At 41.9% G+C, this 21,309-nt stretch overlaps 1 protein-coding gene across 7 annotated transcripts in view; it reads right to left on the minus strand.

Moving 5' to 3' along the window:
• Positions 1–20,779, minus strand: part of Il15ra (interleukin 15 receptor subunit alpha) — a 34,156-nt gene extending 13,377 nt beyond the window's left edge. The window contains exon 1 of one of the 7 annotated variants that reach the window (XM_015495172.2): positions 20,339–20,779. Coding sequence is in view for 4 of the 7 variants with exons in the window: in XM_048812638.1 (XP_048668595.1) it covers positions 19,953–20,040 (88 nt within the window). In the remaining 3 variants the exon portion in view is untranslated. The other 6 variants (XM_048812638.1, XM_015495168.2, XM_015495170.2 and 3 more) reach the window with 6 other exon arrangements.
• Positions 20,780–21,309: the final 530 nt, after the last annotated feature.

The following is a 21,309-nucleotide window of genomic DNA, read 5'->3' on the forward strand; positions in this document are numbered from 1 at the left end:
CTTCACAGGGCTTCAAAAAAAAAAGCAATCCGATCCCAGGGAAAGTCGTTTACAATCCAAAAGATAAGAGTGAATGGTGCAAATTAGGTTCCTTAGGTTCCTCGAAAACCAGCTGCAGGAGGGGGGAGGGGGGAGGGGCAGAGACTACACAGGATTCTCCTTTTCCCAGGCACAGAATTCACACACTGAGTGTGTCCTTGAGTTATTTTTGTATTCAGACCTGGGTTGGGTACCCATTACAGTAGAGAAAACCTACTTTTATGTGGACTTCTGCAGATGGTGAGCCTCTGAGCCCCTCCCCCTACACACTGCATATAAAGTTCTAAAAATTTCTGGACTTGGGGTTCAGAGGGACAAATTAATTTACGCAAAAGCTGCCTCTGGACCTGGTTGCAGTCAGCAAACCTGATTCCTGCTAATTCCTCTGTGCCCAGCCTCATCTGTCCTACAACAACTGCCTGCTGCTCTTAAGAATAAAAACATAAAAACTGTAGGCTTTTCTTCAATGTATGTTTTTGGCATCTTTGTCTAGTATGAGATAACTGTATTTATGTGGGTTTGTCTCTGTGTCTTCTATTCTGTACCATTGGTCTACATGTCTGTTTTGGTGCTAATACCATGCCATTTTTGTTACTGTATTATAGTTTAAGATCTGGTATTGTGATGCCTCCTGCTTCACTCTTCTTGCTAAGGATTGCTTTGGCTATTCTGGGTCTCTTATTTTTCCAATGAATTTCATGATTGCTTTTTCTATTTCTATAAGAAATGATGATAGGATTTTAACTGGAATCATGTTGAATCTGTATAGCGCTTTGGGTAGTATGGTCATTTTGACAATATTAATTTTGCTATCTAAGAGCATGGGATATCTTTCCATCTTCTAAAGTCTTCTTCAATTTCTTTCTTTAGTGTTCTGCAGTTTTCATAGTAGAGGTCTTTCACCTCTTTTGTTGATTCCCAAGGGTTTTTTTTTTTTTTTTTTTTTGAGGTTACTGTGAATGGGGTGGTTTTACTAATATCTCTTTCAGAGGATTCATCACTGATGTATAGAAATGCATAGAAACGGATAGAAATGATTTATAGGTATTGATTTTATATTCTGCTACTTTGCTGAATTCATTAATTAATTCTAGAAGTTTTCTGGTGGAGTTTTTTTGGATCCTCTAGGTATAGATTCATGTCGTCAGCAAATAATGATAGTTTGAGTTCTTCCTTTCCTATTTATATCCCTTTAATTTCTTTCTTCTGTCTAATTGCTCTGGCTGGAGTTTCAAGGACTATGTTGAATAGAAGTGGCGAAAGAGGGCTTCCCTGTCTGTTCCAGTTTTTATAGGGAATGCTTCCAATTTTTCTCCATTTAGAATGATATGGGGTTTAGCATTAAGAATTCTCAAGGCTCTGTTCCTACTATCCCTAGTTTTTCTAGTGCTTTGAACATGAAAAGGTGCTGTATTTTGTCAAATGCTTTTGGAGAAAAGATAGCCTCTTCAACAAATGGTGCTGGGAGAACTGGAAATCCATATGCAGCAAAATGAAACTAAACCCCTATCTCTCACCATGCATAAAACTCAACTCAAATGGATCAAGGACCTAGGAATTAGATCAGAGATCCTGCGCCTAATAGAGGAAAAAGCAGGTCCAAATCTTCATCACATTGGATTAGGCCCCGACTTCATTAACAAGACTCCTAAAGTGCAGGAAATAAAATCAAGAATAAATGGGATGGACTCAAACTAAAAAGCTCTTCTCAGCAAAAGAAGCAATACTGAGGTGAAGAGAGAGCCTATATTTTGGGAGCAAACTTTTGCCATATGCATGTCAAATAGAGCATTAATCTTCAGTATATATGAAAAACTCAAAAAACTTAACACCAAAAAAACAAACAGCCCAATCAATAAATGGGCTAAGGAGCTGAACAGACACTTCTCAGAAGAAGATATATATTCAATCAACAAATATATGAAAAAATGTTCAACATTTCTAGTATTTAGAGAAATGCAAATCAAAACTACACTAAGATTCCATCTCACTCCTGTCAGAATGGCACTTCCATTTTGGGGGTGCCATATTTGTTGTTGACTTTTGCCTGTTGTACTTTTCTTCCTTCTTTCTTTCTCTCTCTCCCACCAATTCTCCGGGTAGTACCTTGTTGGAATCCCTTAAAAATCAAGAATACAGGCAACAATAAATGTTGGTGAGGATGTGGGGAAAAAGCACACTCATACATTGCTGGTGGGACTGCAAATTGGTGCAACCACTGTGGAAAGCAGTATGGAGATTCCTTAGAAAACTTGGAATGGAACCACCATTTGACACAGCTACCCCACTCCTTGGTCTATACCCAAAGGACTTAAAATCAGCATACTATAGTGACACAGTCACAGCAATGTTTATAGCAGCTCAATTCACAATAGTTAAACTGTGGAAGCAACCTAATGCCCTTCAATAGATGAATGGATAAAAAAAAATGTGGTATATATACACAATGGGATATTACTCAGCATTAAAAGAGAATAAAATTATGGTATTTACAGGTAAATGGATGGTGTTGGAGAATATCATGCTAAGAGAAGTAAGCCAATCCCCAAAACCAAAGGCCAAATGTTCTATCTGATAAGTGGATGCTGATCCATAATTGGAGGGACATGGGAAAAAGGAGGAATTTTAATGGGGCAAAGGGGAGGCGGGGTGGGGAGTGGGTATAGGGGTAGGAAGGATGGTGGAATGAGATGGACATCATTACCCTAGGTATATATATGACTGCACATACGGTATGATGCTACATCATGTACAACCATAGAAATGTAAAGTTGTACTGTAATTGTGTACAAAAAAAAAAAGAAAGAAAAGAAAAGAAAAGAAAGAAAGAAAAACTGTAGACTGAGGATGTGGCTTAGTGGTAAAGTGTTTGCCTAGCATGTGTGAAGCCCTGGGTTCATTCCCAGCACTGCAAATAACAAACAAAACCCTGCAATCCCTTAAGAAGTCCTAAGGCTCTGTCAGATCCAGCCCTGTCTGCCTCTCTAGCTCTCTTTGCCCTGGTCACATCAGCCTTTGCTTTCCCTGTGCCACTCACTCCCCCCACCCCAGCCCACCACCTGCTCTTGGCCACCTGTCTCTACCATCCTTCCTGGCTGACTGCAACTGCACCTCCTCAGTAAAACCTTCATTCACCTCCTATGCTTCTGTGTTCTTTCCTTCTATAGACTTTTCCACAGTTTATATGTAAGATGTAAAGATTATATAATTAATACACATCTTGCCATCTGCACCACTCTGAGCTATGTGAGGGTAGGGATTCTGTTTGTTTTGCTCAACATTATATTTCTGAGCCTAGTATAGAAGCTGAAAATAGTAGGTACACAAGAAAATTTGCTTAGCAGGGCATGGTGGTGAATACCTGTAATCCTAGCTACTTAGGAGATTGAGGCAGGAGATCACATATTTGAGGCCAGCCTTGGCAACTTAGGAGAACCTATTTCAAAATAAAAAATGAAAAAGGGCTAGGGATGCATCTCAGTGATAAAGGGCCCCTGGGTTCAATCTCCAGTACTGGGGAAAAAAAAATCAAACAAACAAACTTGTTTTAAAAATGAATGAATGAGGGCTGGGGATGTGGCTCAAGCGGTAGCGCGCTCGCCTGGCATGCGTGCGGCCCGGGTTCCATCCTCAGCACCACATACAGACAAAGATGTTGTGTCCACCAAAAACTAAAAAAATAAATAAATATTAAAATTCTCTCTCTCTCTCTCTCTTTTTAAAAAAAAAAAAAGAGAGAGAGACAGGGACTTGCTAAGTTGCTGAGGCTGGCTTTGAACTCGCCATCCTCCTGCCTCCGCCTCCTGAGAGGCTGGGGTTACAGGCATGTACCCAGATAATAATCAGTTAAAAAAAAATGAATGAATGGGGCTGGGGTTGTGGCTCAGTGGTAGAACACTTTCCTAGCACATATGAGGCATTGGATTCAATTCTCAGCACCACATAAAAAAAAAAAAATAAAGATATGTGTCCATCTATAGCTAAAAATATTTTTAAAAAATGAATGGATTTGGGGCTGGGGATGTGGCTCAAGCTGTGCGCGCTCGCCTGACATGCGTGCGGCCCGGGTTCGATCCTCAGCACCACATACAAACAAAGATGTTGTGTCTGCCGAAAAAACTAAAAAATAAATATTAAAACTCTCTCTCTCTCTCTCTCTCAAAAAAAAAAAAAATGAATGGATGCTTTCTCTTCCTTAATAACAGGCTTGAATCTGACCACCGAATGCAAGTGAGTTCAATTTATTTTATTCCTACCTGTATAGCCAGCTTATTTGATTACTGCCACATTGTCAGAAGAAACTAGGAGAGAAGTGGACTGCCTTGAATGGTCTGCTTTCATGATAGTTGGAGTTAAACTCAGACTCTAAACTCCAGTTTAAAATCCCAGCAGTTGTGCACTAGCTGTGTTCTACAAAAAAATGAGTTTTGCATGTTAATACCTAAGGATCTAAAAAGAAAAGGAGGGGCTGTAATGTGGGCCTCTTCCATTTTGGGGGTGCCATATTTGTTGTTGACCTTCTTTCTTTCTCTCTCTCTCCCACCAACTGTCCAGGTAGTACCTTGTTTGGAATCCCTTCAAAAACGCCTTCCTGCATAGGCTTCATGTTCAATTTTGCAACAGATTTTAATTTCAAATTACTGTTTTTGGAATCTCCTGCTCTCTCGGGTCACTTTTTTTTCAGTCTTCACTGTTTTCTGGGTTGTGCTCAGATTTAGGATTTCTGTCAGGAAATCTTTTCACATCTTCTAAGTCTTGAAATATACCCTTCTGGTGTTTTTCAACCCTAGCATTTGTAGCACACTTGAAATGAAACATTTGTGGCTGATTACTCAAGGGGATTTAAAATGTCAATGTAATACAGTCACTGCCCATGAGTCCCATGAGATTCAGTGTCACTATGTGATTCCTTTGGTCATCTTTCAGTGCTAGTTGCTACGAGAGTGGAACAATGTACCACATATCTAAGTAGACTGAAGGTTCTCATGATTTCAATAAACACGCAATCTCCTTAGATGACGTTTAACTTGTTCTTTACTTTCAATTCACTGTGAGTAGTCCTCCTCTGAACTCAGCACCCCTCCTGCTAACATTGCTATTTCTGTATGGGTACTCAGTTATAGCACAACAAATTTTACATAGCTAATAGGAAATGATTCACCATATCTGGGCTATGAACATAATTGATACCACTGTTTTTATATGAAAAGGAAACTCAGTCTGATCCTAGAGAAATAGAGATTTTCCTCCTAAGTGTGACTGGGCTGTTCAGGCTGGGGGTAAAGACCTAAGGTCACAGGCTGGAGTTGTGGCTCAGTGGCAGAGTGCTTGCCTCATGCATGTGAGGCACTAGGTTCAATCCTTAGCACCACATAAAAGACAAATAAACAAAATAAAGATATTGTGTCCATGTATAACTAAAATATTTTTTACAAAGGATCTAAAGTCATTGTTATCATTCTTTTTCTTCTTGATAATCTAAAGAACTAGTTGTCATCAATGAATAAAATAAACTAAGTCTAGATTTCCCACTGTTGAAAGAAGAAGTTTCAACTGTAAAGAGGGAAGGGCCAACTAACATGTACCCTATGGTGCTGGAACATAATTTGGGTTGAAGGAGTCCTGCCTGTGTCATTACAGTGTGTGCACATACATGTTTATTTGTATGTATGTATGTGTGTGTGCGCGTATTTGGGTGCTTGCCTATGTATGTGATGTGTATACACATGTGTTTGTGTGTGTGTACATGTGTGTGCTCCTGTTCCATTCTCTGATGGTGCCTAGTAACAATGGCATATTAGCACTAAGTACCTGCTGCCAGATCTTCGTCTGCAATGGAAGGAGTCAGGGCTCCTCAGGGAAAAGGCAGAATCTAGGATAGGATGGAGAAAGCACAAGATGAGCCTGGAACATCTTGTTGTCCCAGAAAGTGAGGAAGTGCTCAAAGAATGAGGGGAAGATGTCAAAAGGCTGCAATAGCCTTGCTGAACAGACTCTTGCTGGCCAAATCCAGGACGATTTGAGCGTCAAACAATCAAGACAAAAACAGATTATAACTAATGGAACAAAATTAAATGACACTGCTTATGTCTATGCTAATATAAATAAACGAATATATAAATAAGTGAGGGAGAAGAAAAAGCCCTCCTTACAGATGTTAACTAATAAACACAAAAAGAATGATGAGCTGGGGTTATAGCTCAGCAGAAGAGCGCTTGCCTCACACTTGTGAGGTTCTGGGTTCGATCTTCAGCACCACATAAAAAATAAATAAGTAAAATAAATAAAGATCTTGTGTCCATCTTTAAAAAAATCTTTGAAAAAAATAATGATGGAATAAGAAAAGAGACGATGGATGCTAAAGTTTTATACGGAATAAGGATTTTTAAATGAAAAGGAAACTTATACAAAGTGGGTTTTTTTGTGTGCATTTAGCTCAGCCAGACACACATTCTCCCCCATCCCTCTCTGTACAGTCCAATCAACTTGGTCAAAAGAAGAGAAAAGGAGTGAAGCAGGCTCCTCCCTGCTGTTGTAGCTCTGAGATCCGCTGGCCACTGGGTGTCCCCATGCTCTGTGGGTAGGACAGCTCCTCTAGTGGGCGGGGTCTTTGCTGCCACTTCTCTCTCTTTGGCCAGGTGCCTATTTAGTTCTATGATGGGGGGCCCAGCAGGGTACCCATCATGAATGCTGGAGTCTTGAAGGTCAAGGTCAAGGACCCACAGGGTAACAACTCAGCCCCACCAGTTCCAGGTGACTCTTGCTTCCTCCACGTCACATCCCTCTTCCCATCCAGACTGGCTTCCCACGGACTTCAAACTCCAGTCCAGGCACACAGAGGACAGTTTGCACAGGCTACGTGATCAGCTCTAACCACTGCATGTGTGGGTTCTGTTGCTCTCTGATTCTTGGATCAAAATTCTGGTAGATCCACACAACCTCAAAGCATCTTCCCACAAACCAGTGACCAGTGACGATGGGGGAAATGACATCAGCTGGAAAACTCATCTTAAGCAGGAAATCAAAGTTAACAACACCAAAATGGGACAAATGGGTATCAAGTAATTCACTGAAAAGGACACATGCATCATTCCTGCGGTATTCCCTTAAAAAACCCCTAACTTGAATCTAAGAGGAAACATCAGAGGTACCTGCCTGAGGGGCTTTCAGCAATTAGCTGACCTGTAGTCCAGCTCAAGAGAGAAGGCAGAGGAAGCATGCCAGCTTGAAGGACACTGGAAAGACAACCAAATGCAACACGTGACCCTGGATTAGGTCCAGATTTGGAAAAAAAAAGTCACTAAAATGGACAATGTTGGGACAACTGACAGAATTTGAACACGGACTGAGTATTAGATAATGATACAGTGTCAAGGTTACTTCCTGCTTTCAGAACAGTGCTGTGATGCGTGTGACTTTTTAGAAGAGGATGCCATTGTTGGGAAAAATACATGAAGAAGTTTGGCAAAGAAAGACATGATGTCAACAGCTTAAAATGGCTTAGAAGGAAAAGCACATGCATAAATATATTTAGGGATAGAGAGGGGAAATGATAAATTAAACAGTACAATGAAAAGAGTTGGTGAAGCTGGGCAAAAGGTATTCAGGAGGTCTTGCAACTTCACTGTAAATTAGACTTTAAATCAGAATTTAAAAGTTTAAAAAGAAGCAAATTGAGTAACCAAATAAAAACCACTTGAAAGGTGTTGTCTGAGGCTTGCCCTGGTTTCAGTGTGGCCCTGAGAACTCCAGTATGAGAAACTCAACCCCCAGAGTCACCTGCCGATGGTATTTGAAGGTGGGGCCTGTGGGTGGTAATTAGGATGGTCAACGTCATCAGAGTGGGGGGGGGCATGATGGTTTTAGTGGCTTTATAAGAAAAGGGAGATTTAAGCTAGCGTCCTTGCCCTGTCTCACCAAGTGATGCCCTCTGCCATGTTACAATGCAGGGGGAGGCCCCCCACCAGATGCAAAGACGCCCTGCTCTTGGACTTCCTCCTGAACTGCAATCCAAATCAACCTCTCTACTCTTTATAAATCATCCAGTCTCAGGTATTCTGTTATATCAATATAAAATGGGCTAAGACTGGGACCTTTGAAGATCCTTCTTTTAAGAAAATTCTAGGAGTCCTTGACAACTCAGGCCAAGATTGATGAGAAATTTTTCTTGATTTCCTTTAGTAGTTTTCAGAGTGTTGGTTTGTCTTCTTTTTCTCACCACCTTTTTGTACATTTTAGAGCTCCTTCTTCCATGACCAGGATCTAGGAGTTTTGATTCCACTCATTTGACATTTGATATTTCAGGGGCAGCTTTGGTTTCCTGAACAAGTTCATCAATGCCTCACGGAGTCTTTGCCCTGCTTCTTATTGCCTCTCTTCACCTCAGTCCTCTGACACCAGTTCTCAGTGTTATCTTGCATCAGACCCACCTGGAGGCCTGGTGAAAACACAGAGTTCTGGGCCCACCACAAAGCTCCTGAGTCAGGAGGTCTGAGGTAGGGCCCAAGAATCTGCATTTGCAAGTTCCCAGTGAAGGTGATATTGCTGATCCAGGAACCATATTCTGGGAACCAGTGCTGGATGGTACTCACAGATGCATCTCAGCAAGTGGCTTTTTAGCACTCATTTCCCAGGCTTGGGATGTAGCTCAGTTCGTGGAGTGTTTGCCTGGCATGCACAAGGCCCTGGGTTCAATCCCCAGCACCACACACACACACACACACACACACACACACACACACAATCCATTGAAGTTATGAAGAATGGTTTGCTCATAAGCTTTTTCTGGCCATTGATGAGGACTGCGTTTACACATTCCTCTTGCTGTGCTCTTCTGAATTTCTGTTCTACTACTTCGAACTGGATCTCAAAACTACTTAAATCTGTATCTGTGGTGCTTTGTTGTATGTTACACAGCTGGAAAAAAATACTTAGGGGTAGGGGAGTGGGGTTGGGTGGGGAGGAATGACCATAAAAATCAATTCAAATCAACCCTGGAAATGTTTGGCAGCAAACCAGAACGGAGAGTCCCATAAAAACATGAGGCCTGCTCTGTGATAAATCGTTTCTGGGAAAGCCTGAACTGACCTTGGACCTTCGGACCTTTCTGGGTGCTATTATATCATCTGTGGCTTGACAGTCTCTCTCCAGAGACTAAGAGAGACATTTAAGTCTCCAGGAGGAAAAGCTACACAAAGACTAGGTTTTAGTTCACAGGACTGTGACTAACTGATACTCCTTACCTGGCCTTTCCCTTGCTTGCTTCAAATCTGGTCTTTCACATTGTTGTCTTGGGCCTGAAAGGATCTGTGAGGTCACAGTCAGCTCCTCACCTCCAGAGAACTGATGGCCCCTACCACAGGTGATTCTGCAACCTCCAAGGTCAAGGGAGCCTACGAACCCCTTCCTCACACCAAACACCTCACACTTTGTTACTCCTTTCACTGGCCACAGAGGTCCCTCACTCCACATGGAGCACCCTTTTTCTGAAGAATGATGTTGCTTTCAGTTCTGGTTGTTCCTTCACAAATTTTGCAGTGCTTTTTCTTCCTGGGATGAAGAGTAGAGGGAATAGTGGATAAACCAGGTAGACACAGCCCAGCTCTGCTGGGAGTCATAGACATTGTTACTTAGTTGCAAGGGCTGGCACAAGCCCCTGAAAAAGTACAGCAATGGGCAGGAAAATGGCCAAGTGAATAAGGGAAGAGCAGGAAAGGAGCATTCCTGATAGAAGAATGAGCGGGTACCCAAGGACCCAGGAGAGAAGAAGCTTGATGAGGAGGTGAGCTGGGAGACTACAGCCTATAACGTCAATGCAGGGACCCAACCCAGTGATTTATAGTTTTTCAGGCTGTGCTTCTATACACAGAGGAGTAGACACTCTGATCCCTTCTTATCAACAGAGATGACTGTCAGAACAGGTCTCCAGGGTGGCCCCCTGCCGTACCACTCTCACTCAAGGAGCAGATTAATTAATGAGGACTCAGGGGTGGGTCTGGGGCAGACAGATCCAACACACTTGTTCTTGTTCCATAAAAACTCGGTGAATGTGGGGTCCGACCAGTTATCCAGTCCATCTACAAATCAACCAATGACTTCTATTTGCTGAATAAAAGAGTAATAAGAGTCTAGAAGACAATAAGAAAGTTTAGTAGAAAGAGTACTGGATGTGGAATTAGAGGCTGAGTGACTGGGTAAATCTCTTAATCACACTCGACTCCGGTTTCCTTATATGTGAGCTGAGCATGATAATTCACAAGGCCGCTGAGAAGTCCTAGGGCTTCTGAGCATGAAATGCACTTTGTGAACCGTGACTCAAATGTAAGTAATCATCATCTCTCAGCGTACCCCTCTGTCACTCTACATTGGTAATCTCCAACTTTTTCACCAAAATACTGGGAATTCCTGTCTACCCTACAGGAATCCCCATGCAGAGCCTGGGGAAGGATACAGAAGAAATGGTTCCAGCCTCTAATGAGCCTAGAGTGAGAAGAACACACCAGAGAGTATTTCTCAATTAATAAGGAAGGCTTCCTTGCCACAGTAACCAAGTCAAAAACCTTTAAAGAAAATGATCATGTAAACATTTAAATGAAACAAAAGAACTAAAAGACAATTAAATTAAAAAAATGTTTACGACAAACATCAAAAAGTTAAGATTCTTAGTATGTAAAGGACTTTCACAAAATCAATACAAAGATAAGTACCCTAATGGAATCTGGGCCAAGGATATAATGGGTGATTTACAAGCCTCTATTCAAAAAAAATTTCCTAAACCTCACTAACACATCTTTGTCAGAATTCCTTGAATTCCCTCTTGCTTCTGAAGTTTGAGGATCCCATATCAAGGTTCCTTGCACAGAGGCGAGATGTGCAAATCCCTTTAATGATCAGGGTGGGCGGGAGTGTCCTTACACTTCAGGTGGCTCTTTCAATTTAACACCTAGGGCTTCTTTCCAGCAAGAGTGGTAGTCCTTGATTTATTTCCAGTTTAGGCATTTGCTGCCCAAGGGTGGTTACCACTGCTCTCCATTGCCATGGGGACCCATCTTCATCTGGTCCGATAGTGTGGAGGATAGGGCCAAGCTAGTCAGCTGTTGAGATGCTTTTGGGTCTTGCAGTTGCTATGGTTACTGTTGGAGCACCTTGACCTCAAATTGCTCTAGTCTTATCTGGAGCTTAGGGTGGGGACTGGAGTATCAGTGGTTTCCCCAATGTTCCTGCTGTGTCCCATCTTTTATCCTATATCATAGAGGGGTTATCTCTACATGCACCCTCAGGAAAAGGCATTTGGAACCAGATTAAGATTTTAGGACTTTTTCTGAAGTAGCCAAAAAAACATATACTAGCCCCATGATCATTTGTTAAGAAAGTCACCAAAACAGTGTGTAAGGCCACACCTCTTTCTGCTTCCCAGAATCAGGTGTTTTTATCAAGTCAGTTTACAGAGCCTAACGTGGGCAAGGAGCCCTGGCCTACTCTCATATCCAGAGTTCAAAAATTGTCAGGTTAGCCTGACCCTCCCATTCTTTAAGCAGAGTCAGAATCCATTCCAACATGTCCTTTTACTTACTCTACCATTCAAATGCCTGCAAGGTGCTAGATTTGGTAGATACAAAGAAGCGTAAGATGTGGTTCTTGCTCTCATGAAGCTCAGTATGAAACTGATATATCATAAGAGTCTGGGCCTCTGGGCTCCCAGTAATCCATTTTCCTTCCTTGTTTTCTAGCTGAAATGCCAGCCAATTCGACACACTTCCTGGAGTACAGTCTGTACTCAGCTCATGGCCCCAAACTCTTTCTCTCTCAGGCTCAATAAGCTGGTCTTCCCAACTCATCTTACTGTGTCAGTGAATTTCATTATCATTCAGTCCCTTAAATAATAACTTTTAGAGACTTGGAAGGTTGAATAGTTACCAGTCAAAAGAAAACCAAAGGAAAAGAATAAAATGCAATCTGTACCGTAGGCCTGAAGAGAACCCCTGCTCCTCTCAGTGTTGACGCTGCCTTGGTTCAGGATTTCACCGACACTCACTGGAACTATTACAAAACTTCAGCTTAGCTTCCAGCCTCCAGATCCCCTGACTGCAAGTCATCATCCATCCTCTTGGCAGAAGTAGCCTTTCCTCCATAGATTCCAGTACTGTCTCCCCGGCACAGATCCCTCAGGGGCTCCCTACTGCCCAGAAGGGCATGGAGTCTTCCAAGGAGAGCGCTTTCCAATCACATCAACCGTATGTAATGAGTAACGCGGACACACCTCTAGAATACACATTGAGGAATCCCATACGATTGTTCATTTAGTTTCCTACTATTTTACCAAACCGACTGGGCAAAAGTGACTCAGCCCAAAGGAAGTTAATTTGCAAAATGATTTGATTGAATAAGAGAATTCCCAGAGTTTTATTTCGTAGACCCAAGGGGTTTCCCTTTGCTTCCCCGCCACCACCCCCATAGAGTTTATTTTCATCCAGTTATTCCTTCTCTCTGCTGTTTAGAACATCAAACACATTAAAATAAGCTAAATATGCAAGATTCGGGAGGTAACTGAAGCCTACCCCAATAAAGAATTGTTTAAATAATTTGTAAAACTTTATAAAATAGTATGTATAGTATTCACAGATATTAGATGTAGTGATTTTATATTAAGCAATCTGCAAAACATGTAAAGTTATGAAAACACTGCCAGAGATCAGGGAGTACTAATAAATCAGGGAGTACTAATTAAAGGTGGAGCAAAAAGTCCTAAATTGTAGATTTTTATTATTATTTATTTTGTAGTTTTATTTATTTACTTTTTTTGTTATTACAAAACCAATTCAAGTTATGACAAAGTTTTTACCACCCTTTTGCTATCAATGGTGGCAAAAAAGCAGTAATAACTAGATAAAATTGGTTTGTAATAAATAATAGATGCTTCAGGCAAAGCCCCCCCCGAGCTATGAAAAAATGGCTTATAAAAAGCTTAAGGCTCCAGACACTGTGGCACATGCTTGTAATCCCAGCAGCTCAGGAGGCTGAGACAGGAGGATCCTAAGTTCAAAGCTAGCCTCAGCAAGCGCGAGGTGCTGGGCTGGGGTTGTGGCTTAGCAATGGAGCGCTAGCCTAGCATGTGTCGGGCATGGGGTTCAATCCTCAGCTCCACATATAAACAAATAAAATAAAGGTATTGTGTCCACCTACAATTAAAATAATATTTTAAAAAAAAGCAAGGTGCTAAGCAACTCAGTAAATTCCTGTCTCTAAATAAGTTACACAATAGGGGGCTTTGGGTTGTGGCTCAGTGGTAGAGTGCTTGCCTAGCACACATGAGGCACTGGGTTCGATCCTCAGTACCATATAAAAAGAAGTAAATAAAATAAAGGTATTATGTCCATCTACAACTTAAAAAAAAAAAAAAACTACAAAAAGAGCTGGGGATGTAGCTCGGTGGTCAAGTGCCCTGAGTTCAATCCCTGGTAACCCTCCCCTGCCAGAAAAAGGAGTTTAAGGAACATAACAAGTTGAGTGAGCACCCTCAAGCATTCTAACACCCTATACATTGGAATAAAAAAAAAAAAACTGGGAATCAGGGACATCAATCAATTATTACTACTCCAGTAGCTCTTGGCTAAATCACCTGAGGTCTTTCAGATGAGGACTGCGTTTAGGAAGTAAATGACCTTCTGCCCAGGATGGTGGATTTCCCTCCAAGTTAGACCTTTTAATGAGACCTTTTAATGACAACTTCCTGAGCCTCCTATGGATGGGAGTGCGAACAGATCAGACACTATGATTTATTCGGTGATAGGAAATGTGCTGTTCTCTATAATTTCTAACCAGAATCATTCCACCAAGTAGCAAATTTAATAATTTGAGTTTTCTTCCCTTGTAAGCTCATTTAAAACCATCAGGCGTCCTCCGTCCTGTCCTATGATTTCTTTGTCCATATTTATACCAATAGTACACTGTCTTGAGTACTGTAACTTTACATCAATTCTCTCAATCAGAGAGCCTTGTTCCTCCAATGCGGTTCTTTGCCAAGCAGTTTAGGCAAAGCTACTTCTTTTTGCATTTACCTGTGAATTTTAGAATCAGTTTGTCAATTTCTACAAGAAAGCCCTTTAGGACTTTGATTTGGCATCTTAAGGGTATTGATTGGCCCAATCCATGAACATGTCGTATTTTTCTATTGATTTATTTCTTCAAGTTCTCTAAGCAATTGTCTGTACTTTTCTGTATACAGGTCTTTCACCTCTCTTGTCAGATTTATTGCTGAGAACTTTACACTTTTCGAAGTTATTGCAAATGACATATTTCTGAAGTTTCAATTTCCAACTGTTCCTCAGGAATATACAGTAATACGATTGACTTTTGATGCTGATGTTTTGTGCACTGCCACCAACTCACACATGTGTGGATAACTGATATTCAAAAGATGTAAGAAAAAAGTCAGTGGAGATAAGCTTTTCAACAAATGGTGCTGGAATAATTAGATATTCATATGCAACAAACATAAACCACCTTCAATCCATACCTCACATTATACATAAAGTTAAATCAAAATGGATCAAAGCCATAAACACAATTTATTCACTTCTAGGTGAACACATCAAAGAAAATCTTCATAATCTTGAGCTAGGCAAAGATTTCATTATATGGTAACATAAGCATGAAATATAAAAGAACAAATCAATAAACTGGAATTCATCAAAATTAAAAACTTCTGTTCTTCATAATGCACTGCTAAGAGAAGGCAAAGACAAGCCAGAGACCGAGAGAATATTTGCAAATCATATATCTGATAAAGGCCTTGTGTCCAGAATACATAAAAAACTCTTTTTTTAAAAAAAAATTGTAGTTGTAGATGGACTAAGTACCTTTATTTTATTTGTTTATTTTTTTATGTGGTGCTGAGGATCAAACCCAGTGCGGGATTGTAGGAGTGTTTCATGCATGCTAGGCAAGTGCTCTGCCACTGAGCTACAGCCCCAGCCCCCATAAAAAACTCTTAAAACTCAATAAAAGTGCAACTCAATTTATAAAAGAGCAAAGGATTTAAACAGACACTTCACCAAAGAAGGCGTGTACAAGGTACAGAAGCACATGAAAAAGATGCTCAACGTTTCTACATATTAAGAAAATGCAAATTAAAACTAGAACAAGAGACCATTGCATTACCTATTAGATTGGACATAAATAAAAGACTCATCAGGGGCTGAGGTTGGGCTCAGTGGTAGAGCACTCACCTAGCATGTGCGGAGGCCCTGGGTTCAATCCTCAGCACCACATAAAAATAAATAAATAAAATAAAGGTATTATTTCCAACTACTTCTAAAAAATAAATGTTTTTTTTTTTTAAAAGTTTATTTAAAAAAAAAAAGACTCATCATATCCAGTGCTGACCTGGACATGGAAGAACTGTAACTCTCACACTACTGGTGGGAGTGTGAAATAGTACCACCACTTTGGACACTGGTTCCGCACATTCTTACAAGTCAAACATCATGCCCACCATCCAATCCAGCTACTCTTCTCCTATCCATTCTCTACCCAAGAGAAATGAAGGCACATAGGGCCACAGGAAAACATGTAGCAAGAACATTCTTAACAGCTTTATACGTAGAAGCCAAAAGAATGGAAACAAGGCAAACATTAATTAACATGTGACAGGACAGCCATGGAATGAAATGCGATTCAGCAATAGAAGGGAATGAATTACTGGACACGTAACAATATGGTGAATTCTTTTTTTTTTTTTTTTGAAAGTAGGCCAATAATTCCAATAATTCTATAGAATTTCTCTCATGTCATTTACTCCAATACTCTACAGTAGAACATTATAAGATAAGCAGGGAAGGGATATGGATAGGAAAAGAAGAACTCAAATCATCACTATTTGCAGATGATATGATTCTATACCTAGAAGACCAAAACATTCCACCAGAAATCTCCTAGAATTAATAAATGAATTCAGCAAAGTAGCTGGATATAAAATCAACACCCATAAATCAAACACCCATAAATCAATTTCTGTACATCAGTGACAAATCCGCTGAAAGTGAAGCTAGGAAAATCACCCCATTTACAATAGCCTCAAAAAATAAAAATAAATTTTACAAAAGAGGTGAAAGACCTCTACAATGAAAACTACAACATGCTAAAGAAATAAATTAAAGAAGACCTTAGAATATAGAAAGATTTACCTTGTTCTTGGATAGGCAGAATTAATATTGTCAAAATGACCATACTACCAAAAACACTATACAGATTCAATGCAATCACAATCAAAATCCCAGTGGCATTCCTTATAGAAATAGAGAAAGCAATCATGAAATTCATCTGGAAAAATAAGAGACCCAGAATAGCCAAAGCAATCCTTAGCAAGAAGAATGAAGCTGGTGGAATTACTATCCCAGACCTAAAACTATACTACAGAGCAATAGTAACTAAAACAGCATGGTATTGGTACCAAAATAGACCTGTAGACCAATGGTACAGAATAGAGGACACAGAGTCTAACCCACATAACTTCAGATATCTTATATTAGACAAAGGTGCCAAAAACATACATTGGAGAAAAGGTAGCCTCTTCAACAAATGGTGCTGGGAAAACTGGAAATCCACATGTAACAAAATGAGATTAAACCTCTCTCTCTCACACCATGCACAAAACTCAACTCAAAGTGGATCAAGGACCTAGGAATTAAAGTAGAGACCTTGCACCTAGTGGAAGAAAAAGTAAGCCCAAATCTCCATCATGTTGGTTTAGGCCCCAACTTTCTTAATAAAACTCCTATAGCGCAATAATTATGAAGACATAAACTGGTGTAAATATACTTTGTATACAACCACAGATATGAAAAATTGTGCTCTATATGTGTAATAAGAATTGCAATGCATTCTGTTGTCATATATAAATAAATCATTAATTTAAAAAACCCAAGAATCAATAAATGGATGGATTCAAACTAAAAAGCTTCTTCTCAGCAAAAGAAACAATCAGTGAGGTGAATAGAGAGCCTACAGAATGGGAGCAAATCTTTACCACAAGCACATCAGATAGAGCACTAATCTCTAGGATATATAAAGCACTCAAAAACCTTAACACCAATAAATAAATAAATAACCCAATGAATAAATGGGCCAGGAAACTGAACAGACACTTCTTGGAAGAGGATATACAATCAATCAACAAACATATGAAAAAATGTTCAACATCTCTAGAAATTAGAGAAATGCAAATCAAAACTACTCTAAGATTTCATTTCACTCCAGTCAGAATGGCAGCTATTAAGAATACAAACAACAATAAGTGTTGGCGAGGATGTGGGAGGAAAGGTACACTCATACATTGCTGGTGGGACTGCAAATTGGTACAGCCAATATGGGGGTATGGAGATTCCTTGGAAAACTGGGAATGGAACCACCATTTGACCCAGCTATCCCACTCCTCGGTTTATACCGAAAGGACTTAAAAACAGCATACTACAGGGACACAGCCATATCAACGTTTACAGCAGCACAATTTACAATAGCTGAATTATGGGACCAACCTAGATGCCCTTCAGTAAATGAATGGATAGGGAAACTTTGGTATATATACACAATGGAACATTCAGCATTAAGAGAGAATAAAAACATGGCATTTGCAGATAAATGGATGAAGTCGGAGAATATAATGCTAAGTGAAGCAAGCCAATCCAAAAAAACCAAAAGCCGAATGTTTTCCCTGATATGAGGACGCAGATGCACACAGGCATAATGGCGATAAGGTGGGGCCGTGAGCATGGGAGGAAAGGAGGAACTCTAGATACGGCAAAGGGGAGGGATGGGACGGGAGGGGACAAGGTGGTAGGAAAGATGGTGGAATGAGTTAGACATCATTACCCTAAGTACATGTGTAAGAAACGAATGGTGTGAAAATATTCTGTGTACAATCAGTGTCTTGAAAAGTTGTGCTCTATATGTATAATATGAAATGAATTGCATTCTGCCATCATGTATAACAAATCAGAGTAAATTAAAAAATAAATTAATTTTAAAAAAGATAAGCAGGAATATAAAAATCTTATTTTGACTTTTACTATCCTTCTGTTAGTTTAATATCTGTGAACTTTCCTTTAAGCCTAATTTCATTTAGGCATCTTACTCAAATGAGCAACAAAATTTTATGGTATGCTACCATGTGACAAGTATTTTATTGTAGGCATCAAGAGTAGTGATTTAAATAAGACTGTGGTCCTTGTTCCTGAGCACCAAATGACTATATACACAACCATAACAATATTGTGAATTCTCAGAAAAAATACTGAGTGAAAGAAGTCAAACAAGAAAGAGTATCTATTGTATAATTCCATATATTTATATGAAATTCTAGAAAGTGTAACAAAATTATTGATAGTAATTGCTGGAGGCAGGGTGGGGTGGGTGGTAAAAATGCAGGGTAAGAGGACAGGCAGTAGCAATGGATTATGTGGTCTCATGAGTGTAGCATTTACCTCTAACCTTATTGAATTGCACAGTTTAAATATATGCACTTTATTATCTGTCAACTACACTTTAATAAGGCTATTTTTTTTTAAAGGAGTGAACAAACAAACATCAGGATCCACCCAAAGGCAGCAACACCTTTGCAAGGTCAGAGTGCAAGCCTGTGTGTAGTCCACAAGCTTCAGTGCTCTCCTATTACTTTCAGATGGACAGACACCTGCAGTTCAGCTGGGCACTGACCAAAGCTGCATTTCACTTTCACATTATGTAATAGAGCAGCTTATTGCTGGTTATTTCTAGCATCTCCTCAGAAATCATCTCAGGACACTGTTTACACAGTGGGGAGGAAATGACCAAGTCTCCAACATAACTCAGCTTCTCATATGTAGGGGAAAATCCAGAATCACTGTCTTACAAAAATGAAACTTCATAAAACTTAGTGGAACTATGGGGTTCAGATCAAGCCAGGCAGCAGCAACTGTGAAAGGGCTGGTACTGGCCAAATCCCAGCAGACAGACTGGCCCCACTGGACTGCATGTAAATTATTGGAGGTCTTGGTTGAAAGCGCATGGAGATCTTGGGGTTCCTAACTTTCATGGATATCCTTGGATGACATTCGGTAGGTTCTTGACCCCCAAATCCCATGCACATTTTTTCTAAGTGTGTACATTTATGCATTTTTTTTCAAGAGAGAGAGAATTTATGGCTTTTTATCAGATACTGACAAAGCTCCTTCACTATAAGACGATGAAGAAAAACCTACAAGAACACAATAGATTCATCTATCTTTCCTCTTCCTTTCTATAGGTCCCGGAACAAAACCCACGAGTCACTCAATCCATTCTCAGATCTACGAGATTCACACACCAAATGATCACCAGCTTCGTTTCTTTCCCCTTTACTAGGAGCTGCCGGTACCATCCCGGTTCCCGATTTCCCGCCCACTTAAGAACTGGGAGTTGGTTCCAGGTCCCCAGGTGTGCAACTTGCCCGACACGTTTTTCCTCCCCAGGGACAGAGTCCTTACCCCGCTCTTCCAGTTGCCCATCCATGTAATTTATTTTTGCCTGAACGTCGAGAGGGGTCGTGTCCCCTGGCCTCTCGGGGGACCGTGTGCAGTACCAGCCCCGCACCGAGGCGCACTTACACACTTCTGGAACTTGCCCTGCAACACTGACACTCCGCTCCCATTGCCAAACCCGGCTTCTCCTCCCTGCGTGCGCAGCTGGCCGCTCGGCTCGCTCAAGCAGGGCAGAAGCGGCGCTCTTCCCTGCCCTCTCCGCGGCTCCTCCACGTGTCCCTCCCGCCTGGTGTCAGCACACACCGCGTTCCTCCGGGGCCCGACTTCTGGCCCGGCCCGGGGAGGTGGGGCGCTAGGCGCCATCCCGCTCGGCTCCCCGGCCCCGCTCGCAGCCCCGCCCGGGCGCAAGCCGCTCCCTACCCGGCGTCACCGGCAGCCGGAGCAGCAGCAGCAGCAGCAGTCCACGGAGGGCGTGGACTCCAGAGCTCAGGAACCGCCGCCGGACCATGGCCGCGCGGCCCGCGGTGCTCCGCCAGGACGCCCCGGGACAGCCGCGAGTGCAATGCCCCGGACCCGGGAAAGTGGCGAGCGCAGCTCCGGGATCCACCGCCCGCCAGATGCATTCGCTTTCGCTTTTGCTTTAGCCCCCGGAGGGCTGAGGAGAGGTGCAAAGTAGTGACAGATCAGTGACTCAGCATCCCCACCCCAACTTTGGAAGAAGCCCCGGCGGCCGCCGTGACCCCGGCGCCATCGCTCCTGTAGCGGGACAGCCCCGGGCAGTGCGCAGAAAGGATTAGGGACCTCACCTGCCCAAGCCCAGCATCTTCCCCTTCTCGCTCCTGGGGACTCCCAAAGTCTTTTAGGGCTAGTGTCCCATGCCGAGGCAGTGCACAGCCAACCGAGGGCAAACTCCTTCTCGTACACTCTGCGGCTCGGCGTTCACTCCTGACTTCTTCGGCTCCCCTCGCTCCTGTCCTCTGGCAGCTCCTGCTGCTCCTACTCCCAAGTTGGACTCAGGTGGCACTGCGTTTGTCAATCTGCGCTCCGCGTGGGTGGGAGACTGCGGAGGTGTTGTGGCCGTGTGGCTCCCGCGGTCAGGGGTAGTGGGAACGCGGTACTGACTACCTGCTCCCTCCAGCAGTGGCCACGACTGACTCCTCCACTTTGCCTTGTTCCTGCTCCTCTTCCCCAAGATAATGTCAAATGTTTGAAGGGGTGGGGGCGGGAAGAACTGGAAGAGAAGAACACATCTTTGTGCTTCGTTTTATTTCCTTAGACTGGTTCTCCCAGTCTACCAATCTCTTTTGCAGGTGCCTCCCCCGACCCCTTGAAATCCCAGCAATCTGCTCTGTGCTGGGAAAATTCCGAAGCGCGGTCAGAAATGCCCAAGTCTAGGCGTGGAACTAGTATGACCAGACATTCCTTCGCTTCCACCTGTGGCTTCCTAAATAAAATCTGCCAGTGTGATTATGAGGCTTTTGTGAAAGAATACATACAAATTCTCTTTGAAAAGACTCGAGTGATGTGTGGATTGAGGTTATTTCCCACTCCCCAGGCATGGAAGGAGAAGGCTTTGCCTATACTTGCTCCCTTTTCACTAAAAAGTTTATGATTAACATAAGTGTAAAACATGCACAGAGCTGGGGATATAGCTCAGTTGGTAGAGTGCGTGCCTCTCATGCAGAAGGCCATGGGTTCAATCCCCAGCAACACGTACAATAAAGGAATTCAGAGGATTGGAAATCACCCATGGTCCAATGCCAGCGTTTTGTGTGCT

This window comes from Marmota marmota, unplaced genomic scaffold (genome assembly GCF_001458135.2).
Source record: "Marmota marmota marmota unplaced genomic scaffold, marMar, whole genome shotgun sequence".
Taxonomy (NCBI): domain Eukaryota; kingdom Metazoa; phylum Chordata; class Mammalia; order Rodentia; family Sciuridae; genus Marmota; species Marmota marmota.